The sequence below is a fragment of the Littorina saxatilis genome, unplaced genomic scaffold, assembly GCF_037325665.1.
Source record: "Littorina saxatilis isolate snail1 unplaced genomic scaffold, US_GU_Lsax_2.0 SUPER_12_unloc_2, whole genome shotgun sequence".
NCBI lineage: Eukaryota > Metazoa > Mollusca > Gastropoda > Littorinimorpha > Littorinidae > Littorina > Littorina saxatilis.
Genome location: NW_027125700.1, coordinates 28581 through 50181, shown reverse-complemented (window position 1 = coordinate 50181; position 21601 = coordinate 28581). Strand labels below are relative to the sequence as shown.

General features: G+C 42.9%; 1 protein-coding gene across 1 annotated transcript; it reads right to left on the bottom strand.

Moving 5' to 3' along the window:
• Window positions 1-15518: 15518 nt before the first annotated feature.
• Window positions 15519-20604, bottom strand: LOC138954171 (uncharacterized). The gene is made up of 2 exons (XM_070326073.1): window positions 20079-20604; window positions 15519-16667 (listed from the first exon to the last, which is right to left on the bottom strand). The coding sequence occupies exons 1-2, from the start codon at window positions 20484-20486 to the stop codon at window positions 16257-16259; spliced, it is 819 nt and encodes a 272-aa protein (XP_070182174.1). The 5' UTR covers window positions 20487-20604; the 3' UTR covers window positions 15519-16256.
• Window positions 20605-21601: the final 997 nt, after the last annotated feature.

The window sequence follows — 21601 nt, the reverse complement described above, 5'->3', positions numbered from 1 at the left end:
ACTAGGGGAAGGGCTCCTAATAGTAATATGGACCGGCTCCTAATATGAACCACCACCAACTAACGGCGCTAGAGCGCTCAAAAAAGTTGTATTCGCTGTATTCACCCTCTTCGGATAACTTGCACATGTCAAAACAGTTGCAGAAACACAAATCTCAAAACCGTTAGGCTTTTTCTCTTTTTTCACTTTTGGCAGCGTTCACTCTAAATTTGCCGCCTAAAACGGACTCGTTTCTGTCTACAGCCAAAGCTTTTATCAAACAGAAACATATATGACAGCTAAAACCGTATTTGTTACATTTTAGCAGTGTTGACCCTGAGTTTCTACTGCAAACAAAAAATAATAGCAAAATCTCAAAGTATGTCCGAGTCCCCTAATATGGACCACCTTCAACAAATCGAAGAAAATAAAAGCTAAAGGCTATTTTCATTAATTCATAAAGAAGCTTGCTGGTAATAACCTATAACTAGCCCTCGAGATTTAAAAAAAATGCAACGAAAAGTCTTCTTTTCGTGGAAGTTGATAATTTCACTTATTTTCACCCTGTTTTTGATAAGCTTCTTTAGTTTCCTGGTGTGCTTCAAATAATGCTCTCATCAACCCGAAACAGATAAATCTAGAGCATATTTTGATTAGGCTGACTTGTACACTAATTTGTATCATGTTATTTTGAAATATAGGGGGCTTTTTACAGTGATTCGTGAAGGCCGCTTCACTGATCCATATTAGGCGCCCAGGCTCCTAATATTGGATTGGATTGGATTGGATAAGATTTACAGTCCAGTGAGGTTACCCTCATGGAAATTCGAGCTGCTTTCTCCCCGGGGAAAGCGAGCTGCCATACATACGGCGCTACCCATTTTTTTTTTCCTGTATGCGTGTATTTATGTTTCCTGAGACTTAATGGACCCTTTGTGATTTTTTCTGTATTTAATTTTTGCTGAATGTGTATCAAAACTATTTTACAACGCCGAAAGCGAGAAGTTCGAGGACTCTGTCCCCATCCTCCCTCCCCCCGTCGCTTCCTCGACTCCAGGCCTTCCCCTCTCCACCCCCATTCGTGCAGCTTCATCGAACGCCAACAAGAACGGTAAAGGTAAAGGCAACAAAGACAGACAAGCGAGAGACAAGCAAGCTACCATTGACTTTCTACCGAGACAGCGATCGTCCACTCCCAAGCGGTCACGTGAGGGCGGGGATTCCCCGCAGTCCAGCAACACAGCTGGAAAGCAGGGCAAGTATGACAATAAATGATCGCACGTGCCACACGGATAACGACCCCGTTATTGCCCACGGACTTTCCTTATGACCTCGACTTCATTGAACGTTTTCTCTCTGAACGTTAGAGGGGTTAGATCAAAACTGAAAAGAAAATCGGTGTTCACTTTTCTTAAACAAAGGCAATATGATATAATATGTTTACAGGGGACTTACATAACAGGGAGTGTGTCTGATGACTGGATGCAAGAATGGAAGAATGGTTTTGTGTTCCATGAAGGGACATCGCACAGCGCCGGTCAAATGATTTTGTTTGGAAAGAATGTTTGTGAAGATGTCTCTGTGTTGTATTCGTCAAAGAGAATTTTAGCGACATGTATTAGAATACAAAATAAATCAGTTGTAATTGTAAATGTGTATGCACCTAACGAAACAAAAGAAAAAGTTAAATTGTTTGATGAGTTGACGCAAACAATTAAAAGTTTTGAATGCGATGAGATCATAGTGTGTGGTGATTTTAACTGTGTTTTGAACAATGAAAAGGATGTTACAGCTGGCGAGAATCATTCAGGGGATAACGTTGCAAAATTTAATGATGTGGTTAACACATGTAATTTGTATGATGTTTGGAGGTTTTTCAACCCGGATATAAAGGAATTTACCTGGTCAAGAAAGTCTCCGTTTATTGCCAGACGACTAGATTATATTTTGGTTAGTTCAGGTATTTTTGATTTGAATTTTGATTGTGGCATCGTAAGTGTTCCTTTTTCAGACCATAGAGGATGCCTGGTTCGAATGAAAGTATGTGAGATTGTACGAGGCAAAGGTTTTTGGAAGTTCAATAATTTGATGTTGGAAGATATTGATTATGTCAATGAAATGAATACTTTTATTGATGGATTTTGTAGTGAAGAATTGGATTGTCAACTGGACTGGGAAATGTTAAAAGTTAAAATAAAAGAGTTTACCATTAATTATTGTAAAAATAAACAGTGTCAAAGGCGAAATGAAGCTGCACATTTGTGTAACAAACTGAATGATTTAGACGTTTATCTAAGTACAAATCCTCACTGCAATGATATCCAAGCAAAGCGTGAACACGTGAAAATGCAACTTGAGTTGATGGAAATAAAAAAAAGCACGAGCCGCTCAGGTTAGAGCTCGCGCTAAATGGGTCGAGGAAGGGGAGAAAACCACGGAATACTGTTTGGGTTTGGAAAAAGCACGTGCAAATGCAAATGTTATGGATCGCGTGAAAAATGATGAAGGGAGAGTGTGTACAGATCAAAAACAAATACACAGTGTGCAAAAAACATATTTTATGAATTTATATAAAAAGAAAATACATACAGAAGATAATGTTGGTAATGTTGATGATTTTTTGCAAGGCTGCAGCGTTCCTTCTCCTTCTGACAAAGAGAAAAACATCTGCGAGGGTCCTTTAACTGCCAGTGAACTGTTACACGCACTAAAACAAATGAAAAATGGTTCTTCCCCAGGCTATGATGGCATTACAATTGAATTTATTAAAGTATTTTGGTCCCGAGTGAGTATATTTATATTACGTTCTTTTTCAGCAGCATTTGAGAATGGTAGCTTGTCTGCGTTTCAAAGAAATGCTGTCATTGTGTTAATTCATAAAGGTAAAAACCTTCCAAGAGATGAATTAAATAATTGGGGTCCAATTTCATTAACCAGCAGTGATTATACATTACTGGCTAAGTGTTTGGCTCTGCGCATGAACAAAGTTGTACATAATGTGATTAATCCTGATCAGGTTGGATATATTAAAGGGAGGCAAGTATCATCTTTATTAAGATTGATTGATGATGTTATAGATCAAATGGATGTGCAAGATAAACCAGGTCTTTTGGTTACCATTGACATGTTTCATGCATTTGACTGTATTTCAAAAGACTTTATGATCAATGTTTAAAAAAAAAATTGGGTTTGGCCCGGAGTTTGTAACTTGGGTCCAAGTTTGGATGAAAGATGCCAAGAGCTCTGTTAATTATGCAGGCTGGTTGTCTGATTATTTCCAGTGGAGTCTGGAATCCGTCAGGGATGTCTGTTCTCGCCTTTAGCCTTTGTTTTGCCAATTGAGTTATTAGCCATTAAGATAAGGCAGAGTAAGAATGTTAAAGGTATTTTGAATTTGCATTGCTTTAATGATAGGTTTTTGGATGATATGTTAAAAATTGCTTTGTATGCTGACGATGTTACGTTATTTTTGAAAAGTGAAACGGATTTAAAACATGCCTTATTGATTTTTGATTCTTTTTATTACGTTTCCGGAGTAAAGTTGAATTTGTCGAAATGCGAAGCCATGTGGTTAGGAAGTCAGAAACATTGTCAAGACACCTTTTATGATTTTAAATGGAAGAAAAAATTAAGGATTTTGGAAATTTATTTTTGTAATGACAGATCAGCCTCTGATGTTGAGGAAAATTGGACAGAGCGAATTACGTCTGTTAAGCGCTTGATTTCAGCATGGGAGAAAAGAAATTTGAGTATTATGGGTAAAATTATTGTAATTAAAACGTTTTTGATTTCCCAATTTGTTTATTATATGCAGGCATTTGTAATCCCTGATAATGTATTAGCAGAAGTTAATAGACTGTTGTTTAGATTTGTATGGAAAAAGAAAGAAAATAATAACAAGTCGCGTAAGGCGAAAATACAACATTTAGTCAAGTAGCTGTCGAACTCACAGAATGAAACGGAACGCAATGCAACGCAGCAAGACCGTATACTCGTAGCATCGTCAGTCCACCGCTCATGGCAAAGGCAGTGAAATTGACAAGAAGAGCGGGGTAGTAGTTGCGCTGAGAAGGATAGCACGCTTTTCTGTACCTCTCTTCGTTTTAACTTTCTGAGCGTGTTTTCAATCCAAACATATCATATCTATATGGTTTTGGAATCAGGAACCGACAAGGAATAAGATGAAAGTGTTTTTAAATTGATTTCGAAAATTTAATTTTGATCATAATTTTTTATATTTTTAATTTTCAGAGCTTGTTTTTAATCCAAATATAACATATTTATATGTTTTTGGAATCAGAAAATGATGGAGAATAAGATGAACGTAAATTTGGATCGTTTTATAAAAACAATAATTTTTTTTACAATTTTCAGATTTTTAATGACCAAAGTCATTAATTAATGTTTAAGCCACCAAGCTGAAATGCAATACCGAAGTCCGGGCTTTGTCGGAGATTACTTGACCAAAATTTCAACCAATTTGCTTGAAAAATGAGAGCGTGACAGTGCCGCCTTAACTTTCACGAAAAGCCGGATATGACGTCATCAAAGACATTTATCAAAAAAATGAAAAAAAAAAGTCTGAGGATATTATACCCAGGAACTCTCATGTTAAATTTCATAAAGATCGGTCCAGTAGTTTAGTCTGAATCGCTCTACACACACAGACAGACAGACAGACACACACACACGACCCTCGTCTCGATTCCCCCATCTATGTTAAAACATTTAGTCAAAACTTGACTAAATGTAAAAAAGCATTTGAAAAAGTTAAGAGGATAATATTGTGTAGTGATATAGAAAATGGTGGCTTAAATATGATTGATTTGAAACACATGCAGCTTTCCTTTTTATTACAATGGGCTTGTCAGACTGACATCCCGCGAAGTCACAGATAAGTGGAAATATGTGCCAAAGTCAGTGTTATCAATGTACGGCTCAAATTGTCAATGTTTTTATTCAAATGTTGATTTTCGACGATTAAAAGGGAGTGAACTTGTCAAATCCAAATTTTGGAAAACTGTCTTGAAAACCTGGCTTGATAACAATGTATGTATTGATGATAACTTATTTAATCCGCTTTTATGGAATAACCAATATTTTGTTTATGCTGGAAATGTACTGTATTTTGAAGATTGGGCAAGAAAGGGTCTTGTTAGCGTATATGATGTTTTACATAGACAAGAGTTTGTTTCCTATCAGTTCATTTGTGGTGTTTTAGGAAAATCCACACAGAGAATTTTGGAATATAACATGGTTCGTGCTGTTGTTGTAAATGTTATTATTAAGATTATGCACGGAAAGGAAGAAATTGATTTGATGGATATCCCCTCTTATCGTGGTAAGAAAGTACACAAAGCACAACAGTTCAGAAAAGAATTAGTAAGCATGAAACTTGTTGAACCGTGTGCAATTGAATTTGGGAAGAGGAAATTTAATTATGAAATTGACAAGAAAAATTGGCTGATGAGTTTTGAATCAGTTAAAGAGACAAGGCTACGAGTATTACAATGGAAATTACTTCACAATATTTACCCCACAAGTATTATGTTATGTAAAATAAAAGTTGTGGAAGACAATATTGTTCACACTGTAGTAATAGCATTGACTTATATAGAACACTTTTTTTTTCTTTTGCCCAGTGGTGCTTGAGTTTTGGAAACAAATTTTGTATTTGGGTACACTTGGATAAACAGATAAAGTTAACTGTGCATGAAATCATGTTTGGAGTTAAAAATCGAAAAATGCATGCAACTCTGTTGAAACAATTAAACTGTATAATTTTGGTTGCTAAAATGTGCATAAGTATTTATAAGAAAACCAAGGCTTCAATGCCTCTTTTTGTTATCTTCGAAAGGCAACTGCACAGATCAAAAATATTTATTTCTGATTACAAAGTTCCAAGACAAATATTTAGTACATTTTTTTAATAAAAACAATTGTAAATGTTTTTTCTTTTGTTTTCTTTAACCTCAGTTGCATGCAGGTTTGCTACTACAATTATTTTTTGCCTTTTTATGTGGGTGTGTGTGTGTGTGTGTGTGTGTGTGTGTGTGTGTGTGTGTGTGTGTGTGTGTGTGTGTGAGTGTGTGTGTGTGTGTGAGTGTGTGTGTGTGTGGCTTGGAGCAAACCTTCTTCATAGGTCTTTTCTTTTCTCAGTCAAATGTGTACATTTTTAAATCAACAAACTTTATCAGTAAACTAATATGTTTATAACATAAATTTATTCCTAATGTTCAGCTCAGTTTCCAATAATACCCCCAAATCTAACTTTTTCCCATATTTAAATTTTCCAATGGTCATGTTGGTGATTAAAATACAATAATTCACAAAATAAATATAATCATTTTTCAAACGTTCCCTAAAATAACCAAAAAATACATTTTCTTCATTCAAAATAATGGCAACATGTATTTTCTTATAAACAAAATCTTTACATATTTTCCAACCCTTCATCACCTCTTGGCAACTAAAAAAGAAATGTTCAAGGGTGTCTAATTCATTACAAAATTCACATTTATTCGATGTTCGTAATCCCATTTTGTTTAATAAAATTTTGGTTTGATATATTCTATGTAATAATTTCCAGTGCAGCAGACGTAATCTTTCTTCTTTTGTGCTGTTAACAGCCAATAACCAGTTTCTCTTATCCAAATCTACATTATGTTTGCGTTTCCAAAAATCACAGGCACTCGGAATCTGGACATCAAGATCAATTAAACATGCTCTAATAAACTTTGCTGTTATGTTTCCACCAATAATAATGAAATCCTGCAATGTAAAATATTGATATGGTAATGTGTCTGTACGTCTGGATTAAAGTGCTGTGCATAATGCATTGTATTCAAACTGTATGGATGGTGTATAACCCACTTTTTGGCATAAATCTTCAAAATAAATAATAATACCATTTTCATTCATGACATCCTTTACAAATGAGATATTATGTTTTATAAAATCTTTAAAAAATAGGCATTTATGTTTAAATTGAATATTCATATTGTTCCAAATGCATTGGTCCTTCAAATGTACTGGTTCAAAATTATACTTTTCACATAAAACACTTTTATTGTCAAGCCAAGTTAATAACACTTGTTTCCAAAACAATGATCTGCAACTATTGAGGCCATTCATCGTTTTCGAAGATGCGTTTGAGTCAAAGCACGATAAACCAATGCCCAGACATGCCAGACAATATCTTGGAATAACAGACCAATACTTTTGTGTGGAGTTATGCAAATTAACAAGCCAGGAAATCATAAATGAGTTGTGCATATGTACTACGTTTATCATATTCAAACCACCATAATCTTTTTCTTTACACATAACTGTTCGTCTTACTTTTTCAAATGCGCGCGTATTTCGAACCGACTCAAGACGGATCGGAAATGACGTAAAGATACATTTGACGTAACGCGAGTGACGCAATTTCACTTGATTTTTCGAACTTAGGTAATTTAGATTTCAAGTGAGGGGGTCGGCATTTCACACTCAGAGGATGGGCAGTACCTTGCTGTTCCGTAAAGCACCCACCGACAAAACTCGCTTATCGGTATTATCTTTAGATAATCTGACAGCATTTGAAGTGTCATTCTGTAGAATAAATCACTCTGATCTTGTTGATTTAAATTGTTACTTTGTTTTGTCAATTTTTAGCTTGATAAACAAAAAGGGTCCCTGCCTGAACGTTATAACATTTAACAGGTCACCTAGAATCCGTCCTGATTGGTCAAAAAGCCATATGGGGCAGTGAATTGGTACCTTCATAACGTCAGTGTCTGTGCTGTTTTACAATCGTATGTCAATACGTAATCATCTCCGATTGTGGTCAACTGTTTCTTGCCTCCTTTCTTTTGACACACTGCTTTCCTTAGTACGCGGTTTATTGTTTCTGTTCAACAGCTTTGACTTACTTGACCAGTATACATTCTTCACAACAAGATCGTACACCTCATCGGGTTCGAACTCGCGATCTGTTGCTGCAAGTTCCGCTACTGTTGTTTCGTCTTCTGCCTGCGACACTGTGTCGTTTGAAATCTGATCAACACAGGCAACACCTGAACTGACAGTATCGCACGTGAAAGTCACAGCAGTGTCACTGTGAGAAGGCATGTGCTGCGCTGGGCTGGGGGTAGGCTGCGTGAGGCACGTGCTGCACTGGGCTGGGGGTAGGCTGCGTGAGGCACGTGCTGCACTGGGCTGGGGGTAGGCTGCGTGAGGCACGTGCTGCACTGGGCTGGGGGTAGGCTGCGTGAGGCACGTGCTGCACTGGGCTGGGGGTAGGCTGCGTGAGGCACGTGCTGCACTGGGCTGGGGGTAGGCTGCGTGAGGCACGTGCTGCACTGGGCTGGGGGTAGGCTGCGTGAGGCACGTGCTGCACTGGGCTGGGGGTAGGCTGCGTGAGGCACGTGCTGCACTGGGCTGGGGGTAGGCTGCGTGAGGCACGTGCTGCACTGGGCTGGGGGTAGGCTGCGTGAGGCACGTGCTGCACTGGGCTGGGGGTAGGCTGCGTGAGGCACGTGCGCATTCCTGACTGGCGTTCTGTTGTTTGACAGTCAGGTGTCACTACACTTTCTGTTCCATTGTTTACATCTTGATTTTCATCATTTCTACTAATGGCACTTAATTCTGTTGACAAATGAAGGGATGCGTTGTTATGATCCATGCCCACCTGTGCTTTTCTCTGCTCCGCTCGTCTTCTGTCGCGGAGGGTCTGCGCTGCCGACTGTTTCTTCCACCGGCCGGTCGGCACAGCAATGGTGGGGCCTGGGTCAAGTAGGCTTTGGTTGAGGCGAAGGATGAAAACGGTGACCTCTCCCTCCCCTGCAACTTTCCAGGGCTTGACTTGGTGGTCAGCAAGGAGAGTGGTCAGGATAGCCTGCACATGAGCTGGTAGTCCAGCAAAGGTCATTTTGGCGAGATAAGTGGAAGAAATTGACAGAGCTGCGCTGAAACCGACCTGTCTCTCACCGAGAGAGAGAGAGAGAGAGAGAGAGAGAGAGAGAGAGAGAGAGAGAGAGAGAGAGAGAGAGAGAGAGAGAGAGAGAGAGAGAGAGAGAGAGAGAGACTGAAACTGAAACTGAACTTTATTACCAAAGGATAGATAGAGGTCTTAGGCAAAACATAATCTTACAACCTGTCCCTTAGAGAGAGAGAGAGAGAGAGAGAGAGAGAGAGAGAGAGAGAGAGAGAGAGAGAGAGAGAGAGAGAGAGAGAGAGACTGAAACTGAAACTGAAACCAAAGGATAGATAGAGGTCTTAGGGAAAACATAATCTTACAACCTGTCCCTTAGAGAGAGAGAGAGAGAGAGAGAGAGAGAGAGAGAGAGAGAGAGAGAGAGACAGAGAGAGAGAGAGAGACAGAGAGAGAGAGAGAGAGAGAGAGAGAGAGAGAGAGAGAGAGAGAGAGAGAGAGAGAGAGAGAGAGAGAGAGAGCATAAGTCTACACCTGAATTTTAACATTTATTTTGTCTCATCTAGCCTCACACGGCATTTGTATCTGCATTTTTCAAATCCGACTGTTTCCTCGTCTTCGTCTATGTTAATCATAGACACAGAAGTAGCGAGGACCAAACCAAAACCAAGAAAAGATAACTCTTTTTCTCCGTCACAGATATCGACAAAACATGAGGTCAGCGATTCTTGTTTTAGTGGGGTTGGGAAAATGCAAGTGCATACGTCACATGAGGCTAGATTAATACACCGTTCATCAAAAAAGAGAGTAGGAATGTAGAACCCAAAGGTGCAGACGTTTTCTCATCCAAAAGAGGTAGAATTGTCATGGACATGGTAAATTGAATGTTTTAAAAAATATTCCTTACAGACCAGATATTTTGGAAGTCCCAAGTGTCCAAACTGATATTAAGAATCAAAATTTGAGGTGGGGAACTTAATGTTTGTGTTCGTGTGCGCATGTGCAGAGGTGGATCTAGCGGGGGGGGGGGGGGGGGAGGGGTCCTTTGCTTCCTTAGCGCACCCCCCCTCCCATTTACCCTGGAAATGTACCTTTTTTCTCTCAATTAGAGACCAAATATACCCCTTTCAAATTCTAAATGTCAACAGCAGCTGGTGGGCGAGTCTCCCCCCTCCCCAACCACCCCCCCCCCTACCGAACCCTCTACCCATCCCCCGCCTGGCCAGCCCCTGTACCGTTGCCTCATTTTGAAAACCCCTTCCTCTCATGCACTATGTCTACACTGGTTTGTATGTGTGTTGTTTGGCTTTTTCCACCTACGACGCATCGCCTCCATCCGTCGCTACCTCACCCACGACGCCTGTGTCAAGCTGGTTTTCTCCCTCATCTTCAGTCGTCTGGACTACTGCAACTCCCTTCTGGCTGGCCTCCCCGGCTCATCCATTCATGGCCTACAACGAGTCCAGAACGCTGCTGCCAGGCTGACGTTGAGGAAGACGAAGCGAGACCACATCACCCCCCTACTTCGCTCATTGCACTGGCTCCCTGTCAACACCCGAATCTCCTACAAACTGTCCACTCTCGTCTACAAGTGTCTCAACGACTCTGCTTCCGAGTACCTTCAATCCTCCCTGGACCTGTACACCCAGCCCTCCAACCGTCCCATTCGTTCTGCTGCTGACCCACTCCGCCTTCACATCCCTCGCTCGAAACTCGCATCTGCTGGTCAGCGTGCATTCCTCCGTCTGGAACTCCCTGCCGCTTGAGCTTCGCCAGAGCCCCTCTCTTGACGCGTTCAAGAGTAGGTTGAAGACTCAGTTCTTCCCGTAGCTGGCTGCGACTTTCATGTTCGACGTGATGTGTTGTGCCCCAAATGACATGCTTGTGCCGTGCTCTGTGAGAGGTGTTTTCTTTGTGTTTAATATTATTTTGTGTGTACATTGTTGTTACAACGTTCAGGAGGTCCGTGATTCGCAGGATCTTCGTTCTGTTCTTCACAGTTATGATAAAGACATCGTTCTAAGGTCAAAGCAAGTCGAACTTTTGGAACTGCTGCCGGAAGGAGACCGTAATATATGGTTGCATCACTGATGCCCTATTTAGAGTTGTTTGCACAGTAAATACAGCCGCGAGAAATAGCTCGCTTGAAACTGCCTTACATATCAATTCCTTTGTAATTTAAAAATTACACAACACCATGAAAAATCATTATCGACGATCGCGAATCTGCTTACATTCATAGCACATTACGATAATAATCTAAATATGTAAAAAAATCGATTTCCTCGCCAGACAAGGAAAACCAAGGCATCATGTCAGGGAGAGAATGAGCCGAACTCATTTTGACCTGAGGTCAGGATGTGAGGTTACCCTCACGGACATACGGGCTGCTTTCTCATTGGGGAAAGTGAGCTGCCATACAGTACGGAGCTACCTCTTTTTTTCTCTCTCTAGCATGCGTCTATTCATGTTTCCAAACCCTGAGACGTTCTCTGAGAACTTGTGATCTTTATCGTGCGCAGACCTGGTGTTCGGAAACCGAGGAGAGTCTGCACAAAGTTGACTCTGGGAAATAAATCCCTCGCCGAACGTGTGGATCAAACCCATGCCGATTTAGCGACATATGTGACCCTCCACCACGAAATGAGTCGCATGTCACCTCGCGCGGTTCTGCGCTAGGCTCAATATAAATCCAGGAAGTGTCTGGTAACAGCGTGAGGGTCACCTTAGTCACAGGCTTATAACTCTAACAATTTTCGCTCTTTTCTAAAACGGCTTTCACCACTGGATAGAGCATAAAAAACTCTTTAAAAAAATGTAAAAATATGAAAATTATGCAAAGGTGACATGCGACTCATTTCGTGGTGGAGGGTCACATATGGTTTCAAGCCAGCACCTCTACCTACTGATCTATTTGGTTAGGGTCCGGTTGACCATATCTCGTTTGACCGTACTATTGATGTAGCCACCGTTCAGTTAACCGTGACCTTAGCCGAAGCGTTGTATCGTTTGACCGTACTAGACAGTGTCGTTTAACCTGATCGTGCGTGTATAATAATTATGTGTGCGCAGTTGTGTGTGTGTGTATGTGTGTGTGTGTGTGTGTGTGTGTGTGTGTGTGTGTGTGTGTGTGTGTGTGTGTGTGTGTGTGTGTGTGTGTGTGTGTGTGTGTGTGTGTGTGTGTGTGTGTCTCGTCTCGATTCCCCCCTCTATGTTAAAACATTTAGTCAAAATTGACTCAATGTAAAAACGAAATAAAACATGAGCAAATACGGTCAAACGGCACTTGGAGTCCGTTCCACTCAATGAATACGGAGGAACGATATACGGAGAAACGAGATACGGTCAACCGGGAGTACACCATCCATCTCCCCGTCCATAGGATAGCACTACCCGTTCATAGGATAGCACCACACGTCCATAGGATAGCACCACCCGTCCTTAGGATAGCACCACCCCTCCATAGGATAGCACCACCCGTTCATAGGATAGCACCACACGTCCATAGGATAGCACCACCCGTCCATAGGCTAGCACCACACGTCCATAGTATAGCACCACACGTCCATAGTATAGGCTAGCACCACCCCTCCATAGGATAGCACCACCCGTCCATAGGCTAGCACCACCCGTCCATAGGATAGCACCACCCGTCCATAGGCTAACACCACCCCTCCATAGGCTAGCACCACCCGTCCATAAGATAGCACCACCCGTCCATAGGATAGCACCACCCGTCCATAGGATAGCACCCCCCTCCATAGGATAGCACCACCCGTCCATAGGGTAGCACCACCCGTCCATAGGCTAGCACCACCCGTCCATAGGCTAGCACCACCCGTCCATAGGCTAGCACCACCCGTCCATAGGCTAACACCACCCCTCCACTTGGACACGTACCCAGCATCAACCGCCTGTGTGGCTTTCAGTGCGGATTGGATAGGGGGGGGGGGGGGGATGCTTGATGAATTAATTTCTTAACTGAAACGATTGTCGATCAGCAAATTTAATTCATACACAAATGTTCACTTTCCACGGGAGCCGGCACGGTTGGCCTAGTGGTAAGGCGTCCGCCCCGTGATCGGAAGGACGTGGGTTTGAACCCCGGCCGGGTCATACCTAAGACTTTAAAATTGGCAATCTAGTGGCTGCTCCGCCTGGCGTCTGGCATTATGGGGTTAGTGCTAGGACGGGTTGGTCCGGTGTCAGAATAATGTGACTGGGTGAGACATGAAGCCTGTGCTGCGACTTCTGTCTTGTGTGTGGCGCATGTTATATATGTCAAAGCAGCACCGCCCTGATATGGCCCTTCGTGGTCGGCTGGGCGGCATACAAACAAACACACTTTGCACTGGGAGCAGTCAGGTGCAGGTTGTTGGTGTGTGTCGACGTGGAGCAATGGTCTCAATCAACAACACTCGATGATTTCAAAGACAACTGCTTTTTATTACATGTGAACAAACTAAACGAATGAATAACAGTTGTTGCGGTTATTATAGTACAGTACATGCCGTAACTAGTCTTCGTGCATCTTTTTTTTCCAATTCAATTACGTTATTATCCCCTCGCTGGGACAGTCGGGTCACTTCCTCCCAGTGGGAAGCTAGTAGCAACAGAGTCGCGCTACCCAGGTGTCTGTGTGCTTAGGTGTTATCAGCCACCTGCACTTATTGCAGAATGACCGAGGTCTTTTGCGTGCATGAAAACAGTCGTTATACATTTTCGGGAGCAGATGTCACCACCGTAGCCAGTCTGTATTGCAAGATGATAACACTGTTGGACCTCCTCCTCTTGCACGTATCTTTGACATTTAAAGCAAGTGTGTACAGTCTTCCTCCGCCTCTTTAAGTGTGTACAGTCTTCCTCCGCCTCTTTAAGTGTGTACAGTCTTCCTCCGCCTCTTTAAGTGTGTACAGTCTCCCTCCGCCTCTTTAAGTGTGTACAGTCTTCCTCCGCCTCTTTAAGTGTGTACAGTCTTCCTCCGCCTCTTTAAGGCAAAGTCCTTCCCGTGTCAAAGATCCTTTTTTTTCTTTCTTTTTTTTTGGTGGTGTTTTAGTATTATTATTAGTGAGTATTTCTACGCACATACCCTCCCAGAGGGAGGCTCATGGCGTTTACAATATGCCGTGTGAGATGGAATTTTTTACACAATATATCACGCATTCACATCGGCCAGTAAATCTCAAGCGTGTTAGGCGAGTATATACTTTTCACGGCCTATTATTCCAAGTCACACGGGTGGACATTTTTTTATATATATGTCTATACAATTATGCCAGGAAAGACCCTTTTGTCAATCGTGGGATGTTTAACGTCGTTTTCAACCGTTCAAGGTTATATCGCGACGGTCAAAGATCCTGATCACCATCTCAAATCTGGCCAGTGCTTTTGCATAGGACTAAGATCATCATTTTGCATAGGATTAAGATCATCCTTTTGCACAGGATTAAGATCATCCCTCCACGTGGACACCTCCCGAAATCAACTGTAATTTACTGCTAGGATGCTTTGTATGCAGAGTGTGATTTTGTGTGTGAATTGATTTTTAACAGCCACTCATTTCTGCCCCCCCCCCCCCCCCCCCTCCAACCCATAATATGCACACGTTGCAGTCACGATGTGTATTCGTTGGTATGAGTCCAAGCAGATTGTGGTTGTATTGGGTAGAATGGTTGTATTGGGTAGAGTGGTTGTATTGGGTAGAATGGTTGTATTGGGTAGAGTGGTTGTAATGGGTAGAATGGTTGTATTGGGTAGAATGGTTGTATTGGGTAGAATGGTTGTATTGGGTAGAGTGGTTGTATTGGGTAGAATGGTTGTATTGGGTAGAATGGTTGTATTGGGTAGAATGGTTGTATTGGGTAGAGTGGTTGTATTGGGTAGAATGGTTGTAATGGGTAGAATGGTTGTATTGGGTAGAATGGTTGTATTGGGTAGAATGGTTGTATTGGGTAGAATGGTTGTATTGGGTAGAATGGTTGTATTGGGTAGAATGGTTGTATTGGGTAGAATGGTTGTATTGGGTAGAATGGTTGTATTGGGTAGAATGGTTGCATTGGATAGAGTGGTTGTATTGGGTAGAGTGGTTGTATTGGGTAGAATGGTTGTAATGGGTAGAATGGTTGTAATGGGTAGAATGGTTGTATTGGGTAGAATGGTTGTATTAGGTAGAATGGTTGTATTTGATAGAATGGTTGTATTGGGTAGAACAGCCTGGCCAGATCCATGATAGTCAGCAGAACTGTTTTCACGGGAAAGAATGTGCTAGATATGCAAGGATTCCCCCCCCCCCCCCTCTTTTATTGATTTTTTACTTGTGTAACTTCAATTACAGACTGTGTGTGTGTGTGTGTGTGTGCGTGTGTGTGTGTGCGTGCGTGGGTGTGTGTGCGCCTATATGTGTGGGTGCGTCCGTGTGTGTGTGTGTGTTTTGCGCGTGCTTGTGTATGTGCGTGCGTGCGTGTGTGTGTGTGTGTGTGTGTGCGTGCGTGTGTGTGTGTGTGTGCGTGCGTGCGTGTGTGCGTGTGTGTGCGTGCGTGTGTGTGTGCATGCGTGTGTGTGTGTATGTGTGCGTGTGTGTGCGTGCGTGTGTGTGTGTGCGTGTGTGTGTGTGTGTGTGTGCGTGTGTGTGTGTGTGCGTGTGTGTGTGTGTGTGTGTGTGTGTGAAAAGTTAGTACATCCTTTTCCCCAGAATAAGATCACCTCAAGGGACTGGATATATCGAGACCGATTTGAAAATACTTGTTTTGCGAGAGTTGTCCATCCGTAATGAGATGCATAAGAAATATCAGATCTTCAAGAATCTCCTTCTCCTATCGTAATGAGTTTCCCCACACCTTTTGTTACCCAATTTTGCCAGCTCAACTTTGTACTTTTTCTGCGAGGGATTTGCCCCCGTGTAGTTTGTTTCCCATCACCTTTTGCCACCCTATTTTGTCAGATTCATTATGCTTTGCCTGCGACGGATTTTGCCCTCTGTAAGGCCAAAAAAAAAAATAGTCTGTTTACGGTATCCCGACCAACCCTATTTTTTTCGCGCGACCCCAGACTTTTTTTTGGCATTTGGGGAAAAAAAAAAAAAAAAAAAATCTTGTTTTTTTTTTGCAAAATAACGTAAAAATATGGTTTTTGGGGAAAAAAAAAAAAAAAAAAAAAAAAAATTCCCGACCTACCGACCCTATTTTTTATGCCTATGTTACCGTAAACAGACCTATTTTTGTTTTTGGCCTAATGAGTTTCCTATCAACTTTTCCATCCACTTTGTTACCCTCAGTTGTCAGCGTCGCTGTGCTTTGTCTGTCCTGGATTCCCGCTGTGTAATGAGTTTCGCGTGACCCTTTCTTTGTTGTTTTGTCTGACGTTTCTAGTCTGCAACGCCTTGGAGGCTGCTGCCTCCCGGTGTCTTGTCAGAACCCATCTCATTGGGCGAGCCGAGAGTCCCTGGGGGCGGTGTCACACTGACGTCGACACACGATTCCCTCTCCTCCAGGTCCGTTGAAAGCGGAGATCCCACAGGCAGATCAACGCCTGTCGACTCAGCGGCCGCGACCAAGCCCGCCTCGGGTTGTGGAAGGGGAGGTGGGCTTTCTTTGACCTGGATTGTGGGGCAGGTGGCGGTGAAGAAACTGCGGTGCGTCCCGATGGGGTGGTGGGTAGTCATGTGGGCCGTCACGTAATGGAAGTCATCTTTGAGCGAGTCGCGAGAGAAGATGCTGCTTCCAAAGTCGCTCACCGTTTCGGCCGTCAGCGTGCCCGAGTAGCGGTTCAGCCACACCTGCAACAAACCGTTGTGTCAGCAAGGTAAAACAAGTCGCGTGAAGCGATATAAAAACATTTAGTCAATCGTTAACAAACCAACAATAACCAAAAATACAGTCATCGCCTGAAGACCGAGGCGGGTCACCCTCGTCTCTGCGAAGCAAGCGACCGAAGTACTTACTGGACCTATATTCTTTCCTTCTGTTTAGAGTAAACATGACATATCTATACATTTTTGAATTCAGGAAAAGATGATGAATACAATGCGGTATTTGTTTGGATCTGTAACTGAAAATTCGATTTTAATGACAACTTTAATGAGCAAACGAATAAACTAATTGTTAAGCTTCCAAGCTGAAATGCAATCCCATAGTCCGGATGTCGTCGAAGATTGTGTGACCAGAATATCAATCAATTAAGTTGAAAAATGGGGGTGTGACAGTGCGGCTTCAACTTTCATTAAAACCCGTATATGACGTCATCAAAGTTATCGAAAAAACACACAATTCTGGGGATATCATACCCAGGAACTCCAATGTGAAGTTTCATGAAGATCGGTCCAGTAGTTTTCTCGGAATCGTTCTACACGCACACACATACACACATACACCGCCACCCTCGTCTCGATTCCATGTCTATGTTAAAACATTTAGTCAAAACGTGACTAAATGTAAAAAAATGAAAGAGAGAATGCTTTATATCCTACAGGCTAAATATTTCGGACAAGATATGGGTTATACGATTCCAGTTTTACGCCCTCACGGCTTTTGATGAGATACAAACATGTATGCGTGTTTATGTGGTATCAGCCATCTGCACTTATGGCAGAATGACCAAGATCTTTTATGTGCCATTGTGGTGACACGGGGGTGGGACATGGCTTCTGTCTCTGGGCCTGCACATAAAGTTGACCCGTGTCCATCCCGGCCCGATTTCAAACCTGCGACCTTCCGATCACAAGTCCAGTGCTGTAACAACTGAGCTACCGGGCCCCCCGTCAGCAAGGTTTCAAGGTTTCGAGGTTTTATTCGGCGTTAGGCCCATAGTGCGTTTAAGCTAAGACAATTAATACACATCTAAATGACACATAGTAACACACGCTCAATGAGTAAGCAACACAAAGAAAAGAAAATACACGAGCAAACAAACAAACACACAAACACACAAACAAAAGCATTATCATCACTAACTAGAACACGTATCAACACGAATAACCTCCTATACAATTAGCGCTGAGTTCAAGACATAAAACATCGATAAAAACAAGAAAAGCTAACACTTTATACGACTCGCCTTCGTTATTACACTCGCTAACTTACAAGATATCTGCTTTTCGTCAGGGAGATTTTACAGCGCACACGGCAAAATGCTAGTCGTATTAGACAGGCATGTTGTTATTCTTGTTTCTTAGTACCGTATAATTATTTGTTCGTGTTCGTGGCCATATTGTCGAGCTGTGCATTATTATATTACGGAATAAACACACGTTTGAACGCTAATTCGTAAAGAAATGTACATCATTTGCTCCGGAACTGCAACGTCGATATGCCTAAATAAAATATCCTGGCTCAATATGCGGAAACAGGCTGGTTTTGTCATGTTTTTTATATGGGTTTGGAAGAACTGCTCGTGATTTACATCGCACTCCGGTCTTGTTTTTACATTTAGTCAAGTTTTGACTAAATGTTTTAACATAGAGGGGGAATCGAGACGAGGGTCGTGGTGTATGTGTGTGTGTGTGTGTGTGTGTGTGTGTGTGTGTGTGTGTGTGTGTGTGTGTGTGTGTGTGTGTGTGTGTGTGTGTGTGTGTGTGTCTGTCTGTCTGTCTGTGCGTGTGTGTGTGTAGAGTGATTCAGACCAAACTACTGGATCGATCTTTATGAAATTTTACATCAGAGTTCCTGGGAATGATATCCCCGGATTTTCTTTTTCTGTTTTTCGATAAATACCTTTGATGACGTCATATCCGGCTTTTTGAAAAAGTTGAGGCGGCACTGTCACACCCTCATTTTTCAATCAAATTGATTGAAATTTTGGCCAAGCAACTTTCGACAATGGCTGGACTTCGGTATTGCATTTCAGCTTGGTGGCTTAAAAATTAATTAATAACTTTGGTCATTAACAATCTGAAAATTGTAAAAAAATATTTTTTTTATAAAACGATCCAAATTTACGTTCATCTTATTCTTCATCATTTTCTGATTCCAAAAACATATAAATATGTTATATTTGGATTAAAAACAAGCTCTGAAAATTAAAAATATAAAAATTATGATCAAAAGAAATTTTCGAAATCAATTTAAAAACACTTTCATCTTATTCCTTGTCGGTTCCTGATTCCAAAAACATATAGATATGATATGTTTGGATTAAAAACACGCTCAGAAAGTTAAAACGAAGAGAGGTACAGAAAAGCGTGCTATCCTTCTCAGCGCAACTACTATCCCGCTCTTCTTGTCAATTTCACTGCCTTTGCCACGAGCGGTGGACTTACGACGCTACGAGTATACGGTCTTGCTGAAAAATTGCATTGTGTTCAGTTTCATTCTGTGAGTTCGACAGCTTGACTGAAAGTGGTATTTTTGCCTGACGCGACTTGGTTTTTTTATCGTTTTAAAATGTGTGTTGCATACATTGAGCTGTTTGAGAGAGGCAGAGAGGCAGAGAGGCAGTGAGGCAGAGAGGCAGAGAGGCAGTGAGGCAGAGAGGCAGAGAGGCAGAGGCAGTGAGGCAGAGAGGCAGTGATGCAGAGAGGCAGAGTGCCTCTCTGCCTCTCTGCCTCGTTTTAAAATGTGTGTTGCATACATTGAGCTGTTTGAGAGAGGCAGAGAGGCAGAGAGGCAGTGAGGCAGAGAGGCAGAGAGGCAGTGAGGCAGAGAGGCAAAGAGGCAGAGAGGCAGTGAGGCAGAGAGGCAGAGAGGCAGAGAGGCAGTGAGGCAGAGGCAGAGAGGCAGAGAGGCAGTGAGGCAGAGAGGCAGAGAGGCAGTGAGGCAGAGAGGCAGAGAGGCAGAGAGGCAGAGAGGCAGAGAGGCAGTGCCCCAATTTTAGCTTGTAGTGGTGGGAAAGAGACAGACAGAAAGACAATGAGAGATAAAAAAAAAAAAGTAACAGAGAGAGTGAGAGATAGATAGAGTGAGAGGATGAAAGAAAGAGACAGAGAGACACAGAGACACAGAGACAGAGACCAAATGTACACTCTTCATGAACAAATAAAACCCTACGTAAGAATACAAAATTGAAACGTAAACATACCTATCGCTGTTTGAGACTATCAATACTGCAGTTCCCCAAGAGGGGGGGGGGGGGGCAGTAAAGAGAGCGAGACAGAGAGAGAGAGACACACACACACACACACACACATACACACACACACACACACAACCTATCAAAACACCCATGAGAGTACAACATAGACACGGGAACTAACCTTGCGCATTTTGAAGGTAGCAGGGCCCCACCTGTCGGTAGGCTTGACGACAGAGCGGAGTTTCTCCAGGCACGACCCCTTGCGTTTCCACATGTTATAGATCCCCACTATCGGTACGGGAAGCACCGTGGCGATGGCGGACAGCAAACCTACGGCGAACTCGCCATCCGTGGACCCTGAAAGCATAGACATTTGTGACCCTCCACCACGAAATGAGTCGCATGTCACCTCGCGCGGTTCTGCGCTAGGCTTGATATAAGTCCGGAGAGTGTCTGGTACCAACAGTGTGAGGGTCACCTTAGTCACAGGCTTATAACTCAAACAGTTTTCGCTCTTTTCTAAAACGGTTTTCACCACTGGATAGAGCATAAAAAACTCTTTAGGAAAATGTAAAAATATGAAAATCATGCAAAGGTGACATGCGACTCATTTCGTGGTGGAGGGTCACATTTGTTTAGTTTCCGGACAGGCGCAGTGGCTTAGTGGATGAGACGCCGGATTTCCAAGCGGGAGGTCGTGGGTTCGAATCCCAGCCGCGTTTGGTGGGTTAAGGGTGGGTATTTTTCTGATCTCCCAGATCAACTTATGTGCAAACCTGCTGGTGCCTTCTCCCCCTTCGTGTGAACACACAAGCGCAAGACCAAGTGTGCACGGTACAGATCTTGTAATCCATGTCAGAAGTGCGGTGGGTCACATGGGGGAGGGCACGGCTCGCAGTTTTTTGTGCAGGTGTTGTTGCATTCTGTTGTGCCCTGTTCTCAGGCGGAACATGACTACCTGTTCAGGTCTTGACAGTTGGTGGTAGCTGTCATGCCATGTGTCCCTGTGGAGACGCAGAGCAGGATGCAGCCCACATCCTGCAGGACTGCAGAAATCTCCAGCCCCTGAGGAGAGAGATCTGGACCAGGCCGGTGCCCCTTCATGAGAAGCTGCATGGACCTGTGGAGGCTCTTCATAAGACCACCAGCTTCATTACCAGAGCTGGACTCCAAGTTTAACATTGGCGAACGACAAGAAGAAGAAGTGCGGTGGGTTATAGAAACACGAAAATACCCAGCATGTTTCCTCAGAAAGCGGCGTATGGTTGCCTAAATGGCGGGGTAAGAACGGCCATACACGTAAAAACCTACTCGTGCAAAAACACGAGTGTACTTGGGAGTTTCAGCCCATAAACGCAGAAGAAGAAGAAGTTTAGTTTCACTTCGTTTCATCTACTTTATTCTCCCATTGCTGACTAGACTTCATTCCCTGTTTGTTTCCCTCCATCTTGTCATACCTGTTTCGTTCCGTGCTGCTTGTGCTTCCTGTTCCCGTCTGTGTTGTGTGGGGCGGGGACGTAGCTCAGTTGGTAGCGCGCTGGCTGTGTAGCCAGTTGGTCGCTATCAGCGTGGGTTCGATCCCCACGTTCGGCGAGAGATTTATTTCTCGGAGTCAACTTTCAGACTCTCTTCGGTGTCCGAACACCCCCGTGTGCACACATGCGCACGAAAAAGATCCCACGTTCACAGCGAAAGTCTCAGGGC

Bases quoted from the DNA above. Each gene is read 5' to 3' on its own strand.
- LOC138954171 (XM_070326073.1), bottom strand. From the start codon at position 20,486: ATGATTTTCATATTTTTACATTTTCCTAAAGAGTTTTTTATGCTCTAT. The intron at 16,668-20,078 runs GTTAGTTCCCGT...GGTTTGTTGCAG, and splicing joins CTACCTTCAAAATGCGCAAG to GTGTGGCTGAACCGCTACTC.